Source organism: Taudactylus pleione, unplaced genomic scaffold, assembly GCF_031769625.1.
Source record: "Taudactylus pleione unplaced genomic scaffold, aTauple2 ptg000454l, whole genome shotgun sequence".
NCBI classification, from domain to species: domain Eukaryota; kingdom Metazoa; phylum Chordata; class Amphibia; order Anura; family Myobatrachidae; genus Taudactylus; species Taudactylus pleione.
This window is the reverse complement of record NW_028284856.1, coordinates 9,208,769-9,228,591: the sequence shown is the minus strand read 5'-3', so window position 1 is coordinate 9,228,591 and position 19,823 is coordinate 9,208,769. Positions and strand designations below refer to the sequence as shown.

Sequence of the window (19,823 nt, the reverse complement as noted above, 5' to 3'; positions counted from 1 at the left end):
TCATCGTCTGATTATTCCCCGTCACTTCCCAATTCCCTGGTTTATTGGGGTTGGTTATGTTCAAACATAAAAGTGATTATCTACTTGGAATTGATGGAGTTTAAACTGAGGCGGCTTGGATGAGAGGAATTTTTCATCCAGCGCTTTCCCTTTTTGCAATTCTAAAACTTCTGAAACATTCAATGGAAATGGCACCAACCCTACATTATGCTGTCCCTGAGGCACGTGTGAGCACAACCAACTATCATTTTGATTTAAAACTTTGCCTACCATGTTATAATAATCCTCTAAAGGATACCCACTCCAATACGGATTATATTTAGGCTGGCACCGTTGGATACATTTTTCATCAACTAGGGACCCACAAAGTTCACAAATACAAAAATCTTCAGACGATAAACCTTCACACTGTCCCCGAGTTTCATGTATCACAGATCTTATTACTGTACTAAGATTGGTCAGACACTCCCCTGATTGGCATAGCACTCCTCCTCTCGACTCCACTCCATTAACATCAACATCAGTTCCCATCTCCTTAATCCCCAGACAAACCAAGATGATGGAAACTCTGGAAGAAAATACAAAAATGAAAACAGCAGAACAATCCATTGCTGCAACACTGATCTACAATTTTTTTTCAGTTCAGATATCTCACTGCCACCTTTTAATCCTCCCGGAACAGGTTCGCAATCGACAGGTCCTCGTTATCTGCCTCGACTCCGCCCTGTATCTCCACCGGTTGATTAACCTTCCTACAGTGAGTGGAATGGACCCAGGTATCTCTCTCAGCCACCTTCAAGGATGTGGTACTTGTCAACAACAACTGATTACGGACCTTCTCACCTATCTATCAGACAACCTCAGCGTAAAAAATTTCTGATCATAACAAATTCTCCAGTTTTGACACCATGACAGTTTGCATCAGACATGTTAGATAATAACGCTTTCAATTTCTGTTGTTCTTAGTCATCTTCGTGAGACACTGCACAGTAACCTCATTATCATATTTTCACATGAGGCTGCCTGTCAAACAGTATCTCAAAGGAGGACAGATAAAAAGATGGTCTGGGGTGATCTTGATATTATTAATACCCAACAAATTACACATGTTTTTTTTTTTTTTAAAGATGTCACCTGTGAAATGAGTATCCCTATACTCTAGGGATACCGTATCTGTATACAACCTTCTGTACAATTAAACCCTGTTATTAATAGCTACTGCTCTAGGTAGTGTCTTAGCCTCTGGGTTTGGACAGTATCCCAAGTACTTGACCTTAGCCTGGCATGGCTGAAATTTGTCCTTAGCAACCTTGTGTCCTGTGTGTGAGAGATGAAGCACAACAGTTTAGTATCATTTGAACATGGCATAAATGAATCAGGGCACAACAATAAATCGTCCACATATTGTATCAGAACAGATCCATTGGCAGTTTGAAAAGATTGTAAACAGTCATATAAGGCCTAGGAGAAGATACTGGGGTTGTCCATGACACCCTGGGGCAATCGTGTCCATGTGTAGTGTACACCTCCCCCTATGTGAAAGCAAAGAGGTACTGACAGTCAGGGTGTTAGGGAACAAGGAAGAAAGCAGAACAGATTGGGTATCAGTTACATCAATTACCATTACCGGTTCATCCCTAGTATCCCCAATTAACCTGACTGGCTGTAGACAACAGGTGTGACCTAACCCCTAGAGCTGACTGTCTTCTTCTAAGACAGCATTCATGGTCATGGTGTTAGCAGGTGACTGTTGAGGGTGTCCCTCCTGTTGGTACCTAACGATTCCCTGACCTACTTTACAAAACCTACTTATGTGACCCTCCCTGTTACATCTAAAACACCTCCGTATGTGACGTGTGTTGAAAGGTTGTGTATTTTGGCCGTGTGTGGTAGAAGCGTTGCGGTGGTTTTTGCATACTCATGAGCTTGAATACTAATGGCCATTAGTTTCTCACTCTGGATTTCTCTCTTCTTAAGGATGTTTTTATCATGCTCAATTGCAGTCTCCCTGAGTGCGTCCACAGTATTTCCCCTCCACCCAGGAAGGTCTTAAGGATGCAGTGTTCGCAAATAAGCGCTATAGTGCATATTTTACCAGATGTCGGGCACTGGGGACCCACTTTTTTAAAGGAACCAGATCCCCGAGGACACGCTATGCTGTGGCCAAACCCTGACAGCTGGCTGCAGCACAGCGCATCTCCCTGCAGTAACAGACACAATGCTATCTGTTAGAGCAGCCAATGAGAGTCAATCAGACTCTCATTGGCTGCTGCTGTGGAAAGCCGTGCTGAGATCAAGTCTGATCCCAGCATTGGCACAACATCCGTGCCCGGCGCTGGGACAGTGTGTTTGTTCCCAGTGCCGGGCAAGCCACTGAAGTGGGTTCCTGGTAAAGGGACCGCCTGGTCCCTTCCACCAGTGGCGGCAGGAGTAGCTTGGCTCCGGACACAAGCTAAGCGGAGCTCACTGCCCGGAATCCAAGTAGCGGCGGTCAGCAGCGGTTGTTTGGCACTGGCCGCGAGCCAAACACGACTCGCAGTCCAGAAGCCAATAGGAGGCAGACGCAATGAGCTTGCCGCATCATAGCCCTGCCCACTCGCGGCGTCTTGAATTAGACGCGGCTGTGCGAGAACTTCAGTACCGACGGTGGAGAGGAGACCTCCTGAAGAGCAGAGCGGCAACAGTTCTGGCTGCCGCGCAAGAAGCCAGCGTAATCAAGAGGGAAGAAAGGAAGAGGCGGTGCCGCTGGCCAGGACGGGCCAGCGGCAAAAGTATGAAGCTGAGGACCGAAGAGGACTGTGGGGGTGGGAAGAAAAAGAGCTATCGATGATCCCCCCTGCAGGCTCTTCCACCATGCAGGTAGGCGGCCTTGGGCCACCATTATTTACTCCTTCCTTGACCACCAGGGTTGTCGGGCACTAGGCCCGTGGCATAAATTCAGGCAATAGGCCTGTTGGTATATAGGTGGGCATAAGGCCCAGGCTACATAGGGGTCATTAGGCCCAAATGAAGGTATTTGCCCCAGAAATAGGTGAGTGACCTGGGCATTAGGCCCAGGTCACTAATGGTCAAAAAGGTGGGGCAATGCATACGTTGTCAACTATTGGGGGCACTGCAGAGGGGGGATGACTACTGGGGGCACTGCAGAGGGGTGATGACTACTGGGGGCACATTCATAGGGGCGATGACTACTGGGGGCAATTCATAGGGGGTGATGACTACTGGGGGTAATGCATAGAGGGATTACTACTGGGGGCAATGCATAGGGAGTCATCTATTGGGGGCAATGCATAGGGGGATTAAAGGGCATTAATGTGCAGCATAATATGTAAAGACTGGGGATGGCTGTGTGGCATCATTTGTAAAGGGCATTACTGCGTGGCATTAATGTGCGGCCTAATGTTTAAAGATCGGGCATGGCTGTGGCAAAATGTGTAAAGACTGGACATTACTGCGTGGCATAATGTGTAAAGGGCATTAAAGTGCGACATAATGTGTAAAGGCCAGGCATGGCTGTGTGGAATCATTTGTAAGTGGTTAGGGGAGGTCTGAGAGTTATATAGGGATCTCTAAAGCATAAATTATGATGGGACCCAGAAATGGTCAGGAAGGACCCCATTTTTTTTAAAGTGGAGGGTCCCTGGGACCCACATATTTTGTCACTCACCGCGATCACTGAGGATGTCTTTAAGACTGTCCATAAGCACTGTTATTGTCATTTCCCTGTAATGGGTGTTATCTTTAATATCCTTTATACCTGTGTATTGGGTAATAGCCTGCAGAGCTCGGTTAAAATAGTCTTCCGCAGACTCACTCTCCTTCTGTTTAATGGAGAAAATTTTACTCCAATTAACTACTACAGGGAAAAATATGGCTAATTGGTCTACAATATGAGTTATATTATTTTGATTGCTGCCTTCATCAGTTATGGGAACATCTCCATCCAATACTCAGGCCGTGATAAACTTTTTCACGTCGGTATTGTGTGGAAGATATGCCCGTAATATCACTAACCAATCCTTATTGGTTGGCTCATGAGCATTACCCAAATCCTTTACAAACTTTTGGCAATTTGCTAACTCCTTTCTTGGGTCTGGGAAATCTACCACTATGGAATGTAACTCCGCCCTTGTCCATAGACAATGCATCGCTACATCCCTTGTGACCACTACACCCTGTGCGTCCGGATTGGGAAGTTATTGTCCGGACGGGGTGAATGCCTAATGCACCACTACCTGTGATTTTATTACCTTGTGTAGGGTTCAGCCTCTGACTACTACATATGGGATTAGCAGCTTCTGTAGCTGCGGGAGTTACAACATGGGAAAGAGCGGACATTACAACAGGTTCGTTATCTGCATCATAAACATGTTCCTTATAATTACTTAGAAGAGGGTACAAATTGCTTGTCACATTTTTATGATTTTTGTGATCGACTATACCTACACTATCCGCATAGGGCGGCGGTGGTGCATGTGCGTTAACAGTACCTTTGGCAATGCTACTTTGCAGTGCGTGCTCGTTCCCTGGCATCACTTGCACAATGCTGTTTTGAGTTGTGCCAGCGCTCCTTTGCGCCGTGCTGATTTGCGTCGCATGCACTCCACTTTGCCACATATTCCCTTCATGCTGCCACAATCATTGAACTTTACCCTTTTGTTTAGAGACCTCACCAAGCAAATACTGTCTCTAACATTGTTCAAGACTTCCACATCAAAGCTACCTATCTTGGGAAAAGGCTTTCTACATTTCTTGGTCATTTTGACCCATATGTTACAATACGCCGTAGCGTAAGCACCATACTTTTTAAACATTACATACCCTGCCGACCCCTGCGGCCCTTCCATCAGCAGCACTTGATCGATCGTTACTAGAGATTGCTTAGCAAACATATTTAAACAGTGTTACGCAATTTCCGGAAAACGTCGACCTGTGAACGCACTCCATCCCGTTATGCACAGCCAACCCTTCTAAAGTTCACAGCCGGCTTTGCACAACGAGGAGCAGAATAAACACTTATTGTACTTACCCTACTTGCGGCTGTATTACCAAGCTTTAATCGCTCGCTTCTGCAAGCTTATACACCGGTTTCCCGTTAGTATAGCCAAAAATTGAGGAAAGTTGTAGAATGTATTTATTGTAACACATTTTACTGTATGGGCAATTCTACTGTATTGAGGGGTATAATTGATCCATTTGTTGGTAAATAGGTAATGCTGCTGCATTTGATGATTAGCGCTGGAGGACAGCTATTTGACTCGAGTGCCTCCGGTTGCTATGGTGACGAGACGCTAGTAGCAGTGTTAGTATTGTATTGGGTTGTGATGTTAGAGATCTGGCTGACGCTTCCTGTTAGACGGAACTCTGTGGCTGATGGTTGTTGGTGGGGAAGCCACAGGAGTTCCGTTGTGTCCGGCGCGTCAATTCCGGTTTGACGGAGGATGGCGTCTCACCCTGTGGATCATGGTGTGAATGCGGAGAGTCCGTCTTCCGGGATGGGATGGCCGGTCTGATGGGAGGTGATGCATGTCAGGTGTGTGCACAGGTGAGAGTACTCACTATGTGGGTGTTAGGTATTTAAGGGCATTCGTTGCTAGAGTTGGCATAGCTGACCCTTGAGGAAGGTGGCAACACCGAAACAGCTGTCGGGCTGGGAGCTATCAATATGCCTATATTTACTACGATATGAAAAGTATCAGTATGTTATCTACATGGATGGAATGCAGCTATATGCCTTTTTTGCATTGAAATAAATGTATGTCTTTTTTTGCTATAAAGCTGGTGTGCTGGTTGGTGCTGCCTGTTTCTTTGGATACAGTTTAAGCATAATATATCTGCATTACTTGGTTTTGATATTACTGGGCTACAACAATAACAGGCAATGGGCTCTATTTATTAACATTATTTTTACTAAAATAAAGTGAAAAAGGGTGTTTTCACACCTTTTTCACATTATTTTAGTTTCACCTGTAGTTATTACAGGGCAATTGGAGTAGAATTAGTAAAATTCTACTCCAACCCCTAGTATCACTTATTTTTAGTAAAGCAGATCGCATTTCCAATAATTGTAATGGGAAATGTGATCCGACCAGAGTTACTAAAAATAAATTGTAAAAAAATATCGGGGGAATCCAGGGTCTCCCCCGGTTACCGGGCTCCCACTCTGCTCTAACGGGGAGAGCAGAGCCGGGAGCCGGTACCAGTAATCAGCTGTGTGGTCTAAACAGACCGCAAGCTGATTGCTGTAAAAAGAAAAAAAAAAATGTAAACATTTTTTTTTTACTTACCTGAATCCAGGGACCGGTGATCGGGCTTCCGGTGATGGCTTCTCTCCGGTCAGCTGGTCTCCCATAGTGCACTGCGGCCCGGTCATCAGGTGATCGGGTCCCAGTGCAGTATGGGAGATCACCTGATCGGGAAGCCCGGAGAAGATCACCGGAGGCCAGGAGGATGCAGGTAAGTGTAATGAAGGGAGGGGGGGTCGCAGGGGTCCGCGATCGCGGGGGGGGGGCTTAGTGTCGGTGGGGGGTAGCAGCGACGGTGGGTCGGCGCATGCGCGGGCTCTTAGTCGTGGTATTTTTTCAGAAAATACCGCGACTAGAGTGCGGATGGGATCCGCAGGGACAGAGCTTTATCGCAAGCTCTGTCCCTGCAAGGGATTTATAGTAAATCCCTGCGATATTGCCTGAATTCGCAATGCGAATTCACTCGGTAATATCACACTACAATCCGCATTGAATATGCGGATTGTAGTAAATAGAGCCCAATGTGTTCACACATGTGATCAAACGAGGCTTGATGAGATTACACAGGTAAGGCTAATTTGTTTAAGCATCAGACTTAAAGACAATGGTTTATTTAGCATACAATTCATTTCTCCTTAACCACATCACATTAGATACAAGGCCTACAATGGCTAACGATAGCTTAAATGTCTAAGTATATTAGTGTCTGTATTATACTTAAATTTTCATAGGCATACTGTTCTGTGTGCAGAGCAAACGCTCACCATATCTTTTTGTCTTCTCTAATCACTTGTCACAGACAAATCCACAAAACCTGTCTCGTCATCACTGGATATTCAATGTAAGGATTTTTTCCAGTTGTAGCTAAAATGGCGTTTTGCGACCAGTCGCAAAATGGCGTCTTGCAGATCTTGATTCTACCTCAGCCAATCATCCGGCTTCGACACCTACGCCGACAGCAGCTGGGCCCCTAGGCATTTGCTTAGTTTGCCTATGCCTAGGGCCAGCTGACTAGGATAATAACTACATCCCATTCCTGCAAACTACAGTATCTTGAAGCCAGAGCTGTAACTAGACTTTTTGGTGCCCTGTGCCAGAAAGAGCATTTGCACCCCCCTATATTACAAATAGGGGCATAATGCACCCGAAAAAGGGGCACGGCCCCATGGGGAAGGGCCAGGGAAGAGATAGGGGAGGCCAGAAGATGCTGGGGATAATATAAGAGGGAGCTACAAGTGAGAATAATAGAAAATTGACAGGCCCAAACAACGCCCACTATCCTGCGGTGCCCTGTGCCATGGCACAGGTCACACCACCCTAGTTATGACTTGAAGCTATAACTCACACCACCCTATAAATCACACCACCCTAGTTATGAAGCTATAACTCAGAAGCTTGGGAAATAAAAATAACCATCTACTGTATGTGGAAAATAACTTCCTGTATCTTTATGTGTCCTTTTCTTGGATCTCCTAAAGGTTGCTTCATACAAGGTACACATTTGGAGTTGTGCGTAAAGTCTAGGATCTTACCATTTGATAAAGGTGTGCTCAGGGTCACCCATAGGAATTCTGGGTCCCTGGCAAATTTTGATCCTGGGCTCCTCTCTCTTTGCAAATGTCACACCTAGAATCAAATCCAGACCTTTTACCTGCTTAATTGATAATGAAATAATGAGGGAATAGCCCACACCTGTCCATGAAATAGCTTTTGAATTGATAGTCACATTACTTTTGGCCCCTTAAAAAGTGGGAGGCACATATAGAAATTGTTGTAATTCCTACACCGTTCACCTGATTTGGATGTAATTACCCTCAAATTAAATCTGAAAGTCTGCAGTTAAAGCACATCTTGTTTGTTTCATTTCAAAGCCATTGTGGTGGTGAATAGAGGCCAAAATATGAAAATTATGTCAATGTCCCAATATTTATGCACCTGACTGTATATAACTAGCTGCAGTACCCAGCTCCACTATGGTGGAAGTTGGTGATGTCTCTCCCTAGGCAGCCGGCTCCCTCCCTCAATGGGCTGCACTCTGGTGATCTCTGCCACTTGGACGCCAGCTCCTTTGTACTGAGACGCTCCTCCTGCACAGGAACCACCATTAGGCACTTGTAGTGAGTCGGCCCCTCTGTTCTCCTCAATGACTATCCTCCGGTATTTTCGTCACTGGAGGACAGTGCTGCAGCCTCCCCAGGTGACAGGCAGCTCCACCTATCACCGCACATAACGGGTCCCTGAACAGCAGATACACCAGCGCTTTTGTAATGGGTCTCCTCAGGTGTCAACTGCCCTCTATACTGCAGGCTCTGGACTCCTCTCACTGCTCACAGCAAAAGCTCCTCTTTGGAGCATTGGGCTTAAAATAATTTGGACTTGCCAAGAGCAGTAACGGGGAGACCCTCCCTGCAGTGCCCCACCCACAGCCCCCTGATGACCGATCGTGATAAAACCTTTCTGAGAAAATTACCTACACAATGGAGAAAACTGCATCACAATCGCTTCAATGGTTGCGGAGTTAATCTCAATCACACAAACAGATATTCTAATTTATAAGATATATAGGTTAATGAAATGAAGCTCCACCTCTTTAGCAGATATAGATACACCCAGTAGCAACAAGCCTGTGCACACACTACACAGAACACAATTTAATAGCAAAGTAGTTACAGTATATACTTACCCTAGACAGTGATGAGCTCCAATCACCATTACTATCCTAGGCCGTGACTCATACATGAAGCAACTGAAATTCCCGGTACCGTGGAGCCACCTCTTCACTCTGGGGCTGTTTGACATCTACATGCTGGGTGGAGCCTCGGTGCAATAAGAGCCGCTGCGCTTTATATAGATACTCGTCATGGGCTCCCCACACGTTTCCCTCCTGTCCCTATCTATAGACAGCTCTGGGTGTACTGAGGCACTGTTAGGCCTTTGCACTCAATTAGTTGGGAATAATGTGTGATTAAGTTTGGGTCTTGAAAAAGTCTCCTGCCTAATAGAGACAAAAAGCTGTTGACCATTGAGAGCTGTGTCCTCTTGCCAGCGAAACAGTCTCACACCCGGAACTTATCTGAAGCACTCCAGTAATACCCGGCCGCCCCGCTGAGCATCACTGCACCCGTGCGAGTACCTGGATGTCGGAGGACCCCACCTGATACTACTCAGGAAAGGGTAGCAGGCTGTGGGCCTGATTCAGAACCGGTCACAAGCGCTGAGCGCTCGCAATCGGGTCGATGTTTGCCCCCTGGGAATGCGCACGACGGAGCCGGCTCCGTCGTGCGCATGCGCGAGACCCAGCTAGCGATGGGTGCTCCGTCACTCCGGGTCTCGCACCAAAGGGGGCGAGCTGTAGATGGTGATTGACAGCTCGCCCCGTTTGGTAGGCGTGGCCGGGGGGTGGCTTCACAAACGGAGGCGTTCCGAAGCAAACGCCTGCCGTTTGTGGGCGGCCCCACTGACATCACCAGTGATGTCAGTGGGAGAGCTCCCGGCTCTATTAGAGCCAGAAGCTCTCTGGGGCTTGCGGCCATGAGACCCTACCACAAGGGTCTCGTCGCAAGCCCGATGGTCGCGATGGTCTTGACCATCGCAACCATCAACCTGGCCGCTCGCTATAGCTGTGGGTGGTCACACACAGCTATGCAAGAGGCCAGGAGGCCGCTCCTAAGAAAAACAAAAAAAAACCGGCCTGATTCAGAGCGAACGCTCTTTCAGAGCATCCGTCTCTGAATCAGGCCCTGTGTCCCTGCCGCAACTAGGGAGCTTTGTCAGACCGACAGCGCACCTGTGGAGGCCAAGTCTGTAGGAGCCGGCTCCAGGAGTTTAAGGTGTGCCAATTCCATACTGTCCGTGCTGGGACACCAGCATAGACAACTAGACATACAGCAATAACTGATTTACAACTGTCTGCTACTATTTGGCATATAATAATTTGTATTCAATTTTTTTAACTGAGTTTACACTGTGTGCATGAATACATCACAAATTGTGCTGCATTCGAATCTTATGTTGCTAATAGGAACAGCAACATTGTATTAGAGCTGACTGGTTTTTAATTCCCTTTTTTTTTAATGTCTATTATCCTTCCTCGCTAATATTAATTAAAGTTGTATTGTTTCTTTTTTTTTTTTTTTCCAACATATTTTTATTAAGGTATATTAAAATGAAAATACACAAAAAGGAAGTAAGGCATTGCAGACCTCATAACAAATACAGCTTGTCAATATAGAGTGAGTTCAAAAAGAAGGAACATATAATCTAGAGGTCTTTCACAACCAGTGTATATAAATATACAAATATTTTTTAAACTTTTATATATTTAACTAATCGTTACTATAATATACAGATTTAGAAATGTATAATTATAATAATGAAATTAAAAAAAAATTAAAAATTAAAAATAAAATAAATGTAAATGTAACAATTTCAACCTTAACCTGTGCTCATCTACACCCAAGGTCGTCGATCCATCCATGGGATAAAAAGAGAAAGAGAGAGAAAAAGAAAAAAGTAATATGACAGATATAGAGAGAGAGAGGGGGGAGAATACAGATGCCCGGCTGTGATATAGAGGAACAAACAATTTAAGTGGTGGTAGGAGTTTGGTTATCTAATAACTGGTAAGAGTACCACGAAGTGAATTGAAAGCACCGTTGTATTGTCAGTTTAGTTGAAGAGGGTAATGTTTGAATATATTTGCCCCAGCATTGAAAAAGCGCAGGGGTTAGAGTTTCCTTATCTAAAGATGCCTCCAGCCAATCCATATTAAACAAAAAGAGTAGTCTAGAAGTGGCCATACAAACAGTTGGCGGTGTGTTATGAATCCATTGTTGTAGTATGGCCTTCCGACCCACTGCGGATAGAATTACTATAAGTTTTTTATCAGATTTGGGAATCTCCTGTTGGTCAGCTAGATAGCCAAATAGAGCCCATGACGCAGTACAAAAAGGTATGCCTAGCACCTCAGACCCATAATGTTGTAACTCACTCCAAAACTTCCTTATGTGTCGGCATTCCCAGAGGCAATGCATGATATCTGCATCTGTAGTTGAGCATTTGGTGCATCTCGACTCGTCCGATATACCCATCAAATGGCGTTTTTTGGGTGACAAATATGCCCTATGTAGTAGTTTATATGCCATCTCTTGGTAGGAGCTGGCAGGAATGAGCTTTAAGTTAGTTTGAAAAGTCTCCAAAATTAGATTTGGGGTATTGTTTCTTTTATACTTTATATTTTAACATAAAGAATAATTTTTCCATATAAAGTAATCTGGCATATTTTTTGTGTATTAGGCCATTGCTAAGCGCAATGTAAAATGTTTTTCTGTTTGACGTGTTCAAGTTTGTACTCTAAAATGTGTCCCAATTGTTCAGCTAGCTGTTAAAATCCCAAATTGGTTATGGCTCCGCTTATCCCATAAGGCACAATTAAAGTATAAATGCTCATTCTTGAAAGTTATCCTAACTCCCCAACACCGGTGTAACTCAAAAAGTGGGTACACACCGGGGCGAGATATCCGCTGACCCAGGGATCTGCAGACCAAGCGGCAGATTGGTAAGCTAATACACACTTATCAATCTGCAGCTTGATGTGTCTCCAACTCCCCCCATTGACTTCAATGGTAGGAATACACTTTAGTAACCTTGCAGTTCCCACCACTGAAGCTCAATTGGAGGAACCGCTAATTGGCTAAGAGGCGGAGGCTCGCCTCTCTCAGCCGACGAACGTTCAGCCAATGCATTTCTATGGGAAATGCAGCAGCTGGAGCCTCATTCGCAAAGTACCGTCCTCTATGTCCGGTGGTCTGCAGTTCTCGTTTTTTATTTTAAGAAGACAGTGGATGCCTACAGGGAATGAAGAGGACCACAACCAAGGGGTGGGTATGTTTTTTTTTCTTTACAGGTACCGATCTGGATTCTACTGGAGAAGGGGACAGACCGGCACTAGGGACGAGGTATGTAGTGTGAGGGCAGGTGAGTGTGAGTGAATGAGTGTATGTGTAATAAAATATTAAAACCGATGTGTCTTGTCTTTTTTTTTTATTTTTTGCAGGAGAACTGGAGGTACCAGTGGACCCTTAAGGCCCTGCATGCTGGGACTTGTGGTTCTCAAAGTACCAGCATGCAGGGGAGGCTTCATGGGACCTCTAGTTCTTCTGTAAAGGACATTTTATTTTAACTATTTATTACACTATCAACTTGGCACCCACCGACCCAGGGGTGCCGGGGGATAGCCCCGGGCTATCAACCATGGCCAGGGGTGCCGTGGAGAGGGGGACCCCTTTATTGGAGGAATCCCCACCTCCCCAGGGTTCCCTGGCCTGGGCTGACTAGCGTGGGGTGCAAATGTTTTGGTCGGGGGACCTCGTGAAGCGGGTCCCACGGCTGTGGCATTACACGTCCACTAGAAAGAGCCAGCACTGGGTGCGGCTAATATGGGGGACCCCTGCTCATTTTGTCCCCAGAAGTTCAACAACCAGGACAGTCTCACTGAGCCTGGTGCTGGTTGTTGAAAATACAGGGGACCCCCTACGTTCCCCCCCCCCATATTTCAACAACCAGGACTGGCTCTCACAGCCCAGCGCTGTTTGTGCTTTTTGGGGGGACCCCACATCATTTTTTTATTTATTTTAACAATTTAATAGCTATTTACACACAGAAGCCTTCACAAATCTCACTAATCTGTGAAGGGTTCTGTCTAACTCACACCTTGTAATTAAAGTCTCATTACAAGGTGCTAGTTTACCTACAGTTAAACTTACATGCACTTGCATGCCAGCCAAATTCACACCCACAAACTACATTTGCGATTTGGGGGACAAACTTGCACCTTCAAGTTTGAAGGTGCGAGTTTGTACTTGCACAAAAACTTGCATCCTATTACATTTTGTCCTTTGGGCTCTATTTACTATAATCCGCATTTGTAATGCAGATTGTAGTGTGATATCACCAACTGAATTCGCATTGCGAATTCATGCAATATCACAGGGATTTACGAAAAATCCCTTGCAGGGACAGAGCTTGCGATAAAGCTCTGTCCCTGCGAATCCCCTCCGTACACTTATCACGGTATTTTCGCAAAAAATACAGTGACGTGCCGACGCATGCACCGACCAACCGCCGTTAAGCCCTGCCCCATCACTAATCCCCTCCCTTAATTACACTTACCTGCAGTGTTCTGTGCTCCGGTGATGTCCTCCGTGGCTCCGGTCAGCTGACATCCCATACTGCACTGGGACACTGTCAGGTGATGACCGGGCCCCAGTGCAGCATGGGAGACCAGCTGACCGGAGGGAGGACATCACCCGGAGCCCCGATCACCAATCCCTGAAGTCAAGTAAGTTTTCTGTTTTTTTTTACAGTGAATCAGCGTGTGGCCTGTTTAGACCACACAGCTGATCACTGGGGCCGGCTCCAGGCTCTGCCCGTTAGAGTGGAGCAGGAGTCTGGTAACCGGGGGAGACCCTGGATAACGCCACCTCCAGGTGGCGTTACTATCACTGGGCTTTCCGCTGTATTTTTTCACAATTTTTTTTTAGTAACTTGCAGACAGATCACATTTCCATTACAATTATGGGAAATGCAATCTGCTTACTAAAAACAAGTGATAATTAGGGGTTGGAGTAAAATTTTACGAATTCTACTCCAATTGCCCTGTAGTAACGTTAGGTGATACTAAAATAATGTTAAAAAGGTGTGAAAACACCCTTTTTCACTTTATTTTAGTAAAAATATGTTAATAAATAGAGCTTTATATCTGTTTACAGTGGGGCTTAAAACATTAATAAGTGGATGTTGATACTCCATTTGTGGAAATGCCAAAAGCTCTTTTATGTTTCTCTTTTATTAGCACAGATGCAAGTATTACAGTGTGATACATTACCTCCTCACCTCTCACATGTAGCATCATAGGGCACATTGTGGTTATGTTTACCAAAGAAAGAAAATGTGCACATGATGATTCTGGTAACCAGAGAGCGCTTAGTCCCGTACAAATCAGACACTGAAGGAGGATGAGCAGTAGTATACAGACGATGAGGATGACGCGGAGCCCCGAGGGCGGCATCTTCCAGCCCAGGATCCGGGGAGAGCTGTGTGCAGTGCACTGAGTGTAGCTGCCGGGGAGGCAGCAGGGGGCGTGGCCAGTGCAGTAGAGGCGCACCGCGCATGTGCAGAGTATGGAGCCGAGCACCAGCTGACTGGCAGTATTCTCGGCGTTGCTGTGTGAATGTCCTCCCAGAGCGGGGACACGGACGGCAGCACGCAATGAACATTCTCGTATTTCTCCTCATATGGGCCCCCATGGTCAGCGAGGTGAGTAGAGCAGTGTCCCCTTGTGTGTGCGCTATCTCGGTGCCTGCATCCTTGGCTCTTCCCTGTGTGTTTGCCCAGTGTCTCTCCCTGTGCCTGCGGCTGCCTCGTGATGTGTTAGTCTATTAAACTACTGTGTTTTGTATTGTGCATCTTCCCTCTTCTGTTGTGCCTGTCCTCTCCCTATCTTACCGTTCGGGTACTACCTGGCTTTATGCCCCTCCCTTTGTTCCACCCTGTAGTGTGCTCCCCCTATGGCATATGGACCCCTTCCCTTGCACATCATGGTTGTTGTCCTGGTTGGTCTGGCTTTCATTTGTGCTCTCCCCTTATAATTCCCTATAATAGTATGACATCATATTGCTCATCCTACTTCTCCCTACCCTTTTACTCTGTTCTGCTTATAGTGAGATTTTGGCTCAACCACATTTCTACAATATGAGCGAATAATGAGTTCCTGTTCTGTGTTTTTTTATGATTATATAAATGATGTAGTTGCTGCACCTAGTTGTGCCACAGTTGTGTTGTTCACAGGACATTATGTAAATATCGCAGACCCCACCTGTGCTTAACAAATACAGAAAATTATGTTTTCCAAATGTAACTAGTAAGCAGTATGGGTATCTGTAGTAGAAAGTTGATGTGTTGTTTTCAGGTGTGGTACGATCTGTCAACATTGACCATGTTGACATTCATCATGTAGACACTAATGAAATGTCATCATGTCATCCCTGGTGGCCCTGTGGTTGCTGAACTGCTCTTGCCTGCTGCAGTGGTGGCTTCTGGGTCCTGCTGGTCATGTGACCTTCACTTCCGTGTCAGACCTCCCTTGCTCCAGCGTTCCGGTTAGAGAGGTTTCCAAACTTTTATGAATCACAGCACCCTAGAGTAACAGCATTGTTTTCACGGCACCCCTAAGTCAATCGTTTGTTGTTGAGAAATTCAGAAAAAAATTGTAGTGCAGTAGTAAAGTGAAGTAAATTGTGCTTACCTGTCATCCTTAGGTTTGGTTATATAGTGGTAGACAGGTTTGAGCTTCTGTGTGTCCACATATTTACATTACATTGACCATAAATAATTTGATTTGGTGCTGAACCACCAACCTGAGGCACCCCTGCAAGTGTCCCAAGGCACCCCAGGGTGCCACGGCGCACAGTTTGGGAAACACTGTTTTAGAGTATTCCCCCAGGGATGGGGACCCTCAGGCCTGTGGGCCTTATAAGGCCCCCGGAATCATTTGGTCTGGCCCTCTGAGCTTTTTTCTGGTAGCCTCATCTGGCTAACAGGGTTCTAAGAATAATACCCTGCAGCCAGAATCTATGCAGCAGTGCAGCCTGGAGTGTCTTTAGGACGCTTCAGACGGTCACACCGCTGCCCTTACAGCTCCCCGGCGTATCTCACTGCTGTAATCACTGGCGATTGTGGCCCCACCCCTATGTGATATCACACGGAGGGGGCATGGCCTACACCAGGCCGGAGCTAGAGAGGGCATGCCCGTGCGCGCGACCGAGAAGGGGGCATGGTCATTGGAAAAGGGGGCGTGTCTATAAGACGCGTCCCCTTTTCGTCACTCTTGGGGGCGTGCCCGGCACTTACGGACACGCCGGGCAGCCCCCAAGCCCTGCAGACAGTGAGAATAGATGCCGGGCGCATGCGCCCGGCGTCTATTCTCCGGCGGTGACCGGGTCACCGCATGTTTCTCCACCTGCGGGACACTGCGTCCCACGGGTGAGAACGGCTCCCGCAGGCTGTTAGGGCAGGGCGCTTTTTGCCCTCCTCCTGGAGGGCAGGGTGCTTTTTGCCCTCCAGAAGGAGGGCAGGGCGCCGCGCCCCGCTAAAACAGCCTAGCGGGAGCGCTATATATATATATATCAAAATGTCCCTCGGCAGAAAAAAGGTTCCCCACCCCTGCCCTAATCCCCAACCTCCCCCTAGTGCCTAAGCTACCCACCCGCAGCCTAACACAAATGTTGACATTTCTGACTGTCAACATGATGCCTGTTGACATTTTGACAATGCTGACATATAACTGTGGTGTCGACATTATAAATGTTGACTACATCCCGTTGTTTTCATAAGGACCATGTTAACCTTGTGAAGGTACCACTACCCACTGCAACTATTACAGCCAGTTAGGATATTTTTATTGTCCCCAAAATGCAGATAGTATGATCAAATCTGGCATAAGTCTGGTGGGAAAGCTATCTGAATCAATGGAAAGCTAGTGTCAGTCTTAATTTGGCACAGTATATTTTATCAATTTTTTGGGGGGGGTCTGAGATGTTAGCAAATGCACATGTTCTTAAGAGTTCCAGAAAAGCAACATTACAGATTTTGCTGTATACCTTTATTGAATGTGAAGGAAACACAATGATGTTTCGCGAATAGACAAATTGCTTCCTTTGTAATTCCTCTTACTTTGTGCATCAAAAAAGTTGTGCAGGGGGTGTGAACACTTAACAGACCCAACACCTCTATAGGTCTTAAAAGGTCCAGCTTTCTCAATAGGTTGTCTCTTTATGTTCAACCTCATACTATAGTGTTCACTCTTGGTCCGGGCATGGTTGACCTAGAGAAAGGGCACATCTGAGTGCGCCGATTGGGTCATGGCCAAGGAAAAAGGGGCATGTCTTTAAGATGTCTCACCTTTTTTCGTGACTCTCGGGACATGCCGAGCACTTACGGACATGCTGGCCTGCCTCCAAGCGCTGCTGTCAGTGTGAATGGATGCTAGGCGCATGCGCCCGGCATCCATTCATTGGTGGTTATCGTTACACTGCAGGTTTCCCCACCCAGGGGACACTACGGCCCGCGGGTGGGGACTGCACCCGCAGGCTGTTTCAGCGGGGCGCCGTGCCGGAGGGCAGGGTGCTTTTTTCCCTTTAGAAATAGGGCAGGGTGTGGTGCCCTGCTAAAGCAACCTAGCGGGAACGCTATACTATATACTACAGTAATTATAGTAATTACAGTAATTATAGTGACCTCTTTACATATTAGAGCGTTTATAAACGGTGTGGTGTAAAAGATTGACAATATAAAGGTTGACGACAAATCGAAAAACGGTCGATCAGGACTAAGGGTCGACACTTTTTTTTTTTATATATATATATAATATATTTAACCCTGCCTCTAGTGTCCATATCGACCTTTTGTCCCTGTTGACCCATTGCATTTCGACAATCTAGTGTTGACCTATTGACTGACGTTTGCAACTTCATGCACGCCATTGCGGCATTCTTTAGGTACCTTTTTGATCCCCTTTGTTACTTTGCCTCTCGTGTTCACGAACTAATGTGTGAGAATCATTAACTTACATTGGTGTTTAAATACATTAGTGTGTTGGCAAAGGGATGAATGATCCCAAGGCTTATTGCAGCTTTGACAATCTGAATGCGTGGTTGAATTTTAACATAACTCTCCCATTTTACTTTACTAAGCATATTTTTTAATGGCAAATAACTTTAAGTATTTTATCCACTCCTGCTCTTGGATCACATCCATTTTAAATCTATTTTTTTTTGAGAAATGGGATGCTGTCTTAAACCTATTACAATTATTGAAACTGAAAATGTCAGTTTTAAATTTGGAGGCTAATGGGGGGTATCCACTAGACGATTAAGTTGAACGATAATGATAAAATCATTCGATAATCGTTTGTAAATTTGGTCTTTTAGACATCTATCATCGTGCAAACATGCTGGTCAACCTGACTATATCGTCAGGTTCAGCGTGTTTGCAGATGATTTATTGTGCCTGCACTGAACGATATATCATTCAGTGTGGGCACCATGCAGTGTAGTGAACGATAAAGTAAATGGAGTAAAAAATGTCCAATCTGACTTGAGATCTAACGTGCATCCAGTGCATTGTGTCCCAGATTGGCAATCCGCCCTACAGCACGGTAGATCTGAAGATGCGATGTACGACGAGCGAGGACGCGCATCGTGATCGTGAGTAGAAACTCACGATTTGGGCATATTTTACACGATTTGTCGTCATCGGGCAAATCGTGTAAAAAATCACCATGTGTGTAGGTACCTTAAGACACAGACTAGGACAGAATGATACAGAAAAATGTGTAAATTCTCATTGCATGAGCTGTATGTAAAAGTGATAATTTGCTTCCTTGCATAGAGATCCATACAACTCAGAGTAAGCCCGATGATATAATTTATGTGTCACACTCTGTGCAGACAGTTGTGCAGCAGGTTACAGCGTATGAAGCTGCTGTACTGGCTCTGCATCATTCTAAGGAGCCAAAGTAGCTTAAGTCTTTGGAAGCAATTCAACTGTTTTATCGCGCCCGCTCTCCTGTCCAAAATGACGGGAGATCACACTGAGCTAGACAAATCTCGCTGCATACGTTCTTCAATGAATCGGGAGGATGGCCAGTTTAAATATCAAGCTTGCACAAAAGATGCGACCTCCCTATCCAGCCGTTAGCAGGAGTTTTTTAAGCCATTTATCGGCTAACACTCCTGCATACTCATCCATCCAGTCGTGACATCAGACTTGCAATGTCATAAGGAAATGCCTCAGATGGTGACAGGAATGAAGGCCTCAGCATTTTTGAGTGTCTTTCAGAAATGGATTGTGCTCACCACAAAGTCCAGATCAAAAGTTTGGGTCTACCACCTGCTTACTGAAAAGTGGTACAGGGCATGTGGCCTCAGAACAAGACACTTGCATGTAAATATGCTGGAAATGAGGGTAGTATAGCAAGCAATTCAGCACTCTCAACTTATTTTAAGACACATACATCTCAGAATCTTTTGTGATGACCGGACTCTAGTTGCTTTCATACACTGGCAAGCTGGTAAGGGAAGCTAGGATTCAAAACTGTCAACAGTCATGTTATGGGCAGAAGAAAATGTGATGGCCCTTTCTGTGTTTCCCATGACTGGCAAAGACAACAATTCTAGCTGATTTTAGTAGATAAGAAATGCATCCAGGAGAATGAGCCTTAAGCTGGGTACACACTGGCCGATATATTGGCCGATCAATTGATCGGCCAGTCTATCGTTACTTGATTGGTGGGTTTGTACAAACAATATGTCTGAATGAACCAACTCGTTCAGATATATCGTGTCGGCCCTGCTGCACAGCCGATGCCCATATATATATCTGTAGATATATTGGTACATCGTTCTGTGTGTATGGCCGACCCGCTGATGCCCGATAGGTTGGCCGTTCAGTGTGTCACCTGGATGGGCCGGGTTATTCTAATCAGTTCTCTGAAGTCCGCGTGGGAGCAGCAGTGTGTGC

The 19,823-nt window shown here is 45.8% G+C and overlaps 1 protein-coding gene across 4 annotated transcripts in view; it reads left to right on the top strand.

Moving 5' to 3' along the window:
• The first annotated feature begins 14,342 nt into the window (after positions 1-14,342).
• Positions 14,343-19,823, top strand: part of SPPL2B (signal peptide peptidase like 2B) — a 51,342-nt gene continuing 45,861 nt past the window's right edge. For 2 of the 4 annotated variants that reach the window (XM_088448372.1, XM_088448371.1), the window contains exon 1: positions 14,343-14,561. In XM_088448372.1, the coding sequence (XP_088304498.1) occupies positions 14,415-14,561 (147 nt within the window). In that variant the 5' untranslated portion in view covers positions 14,343-14,414. The remainder of the gene's footprint in view (positions 14,562-19,823) is intronic. The other 2 variants (XM_088448370.1, XM_088448369.1) reach the window with 1 other exon arrangement.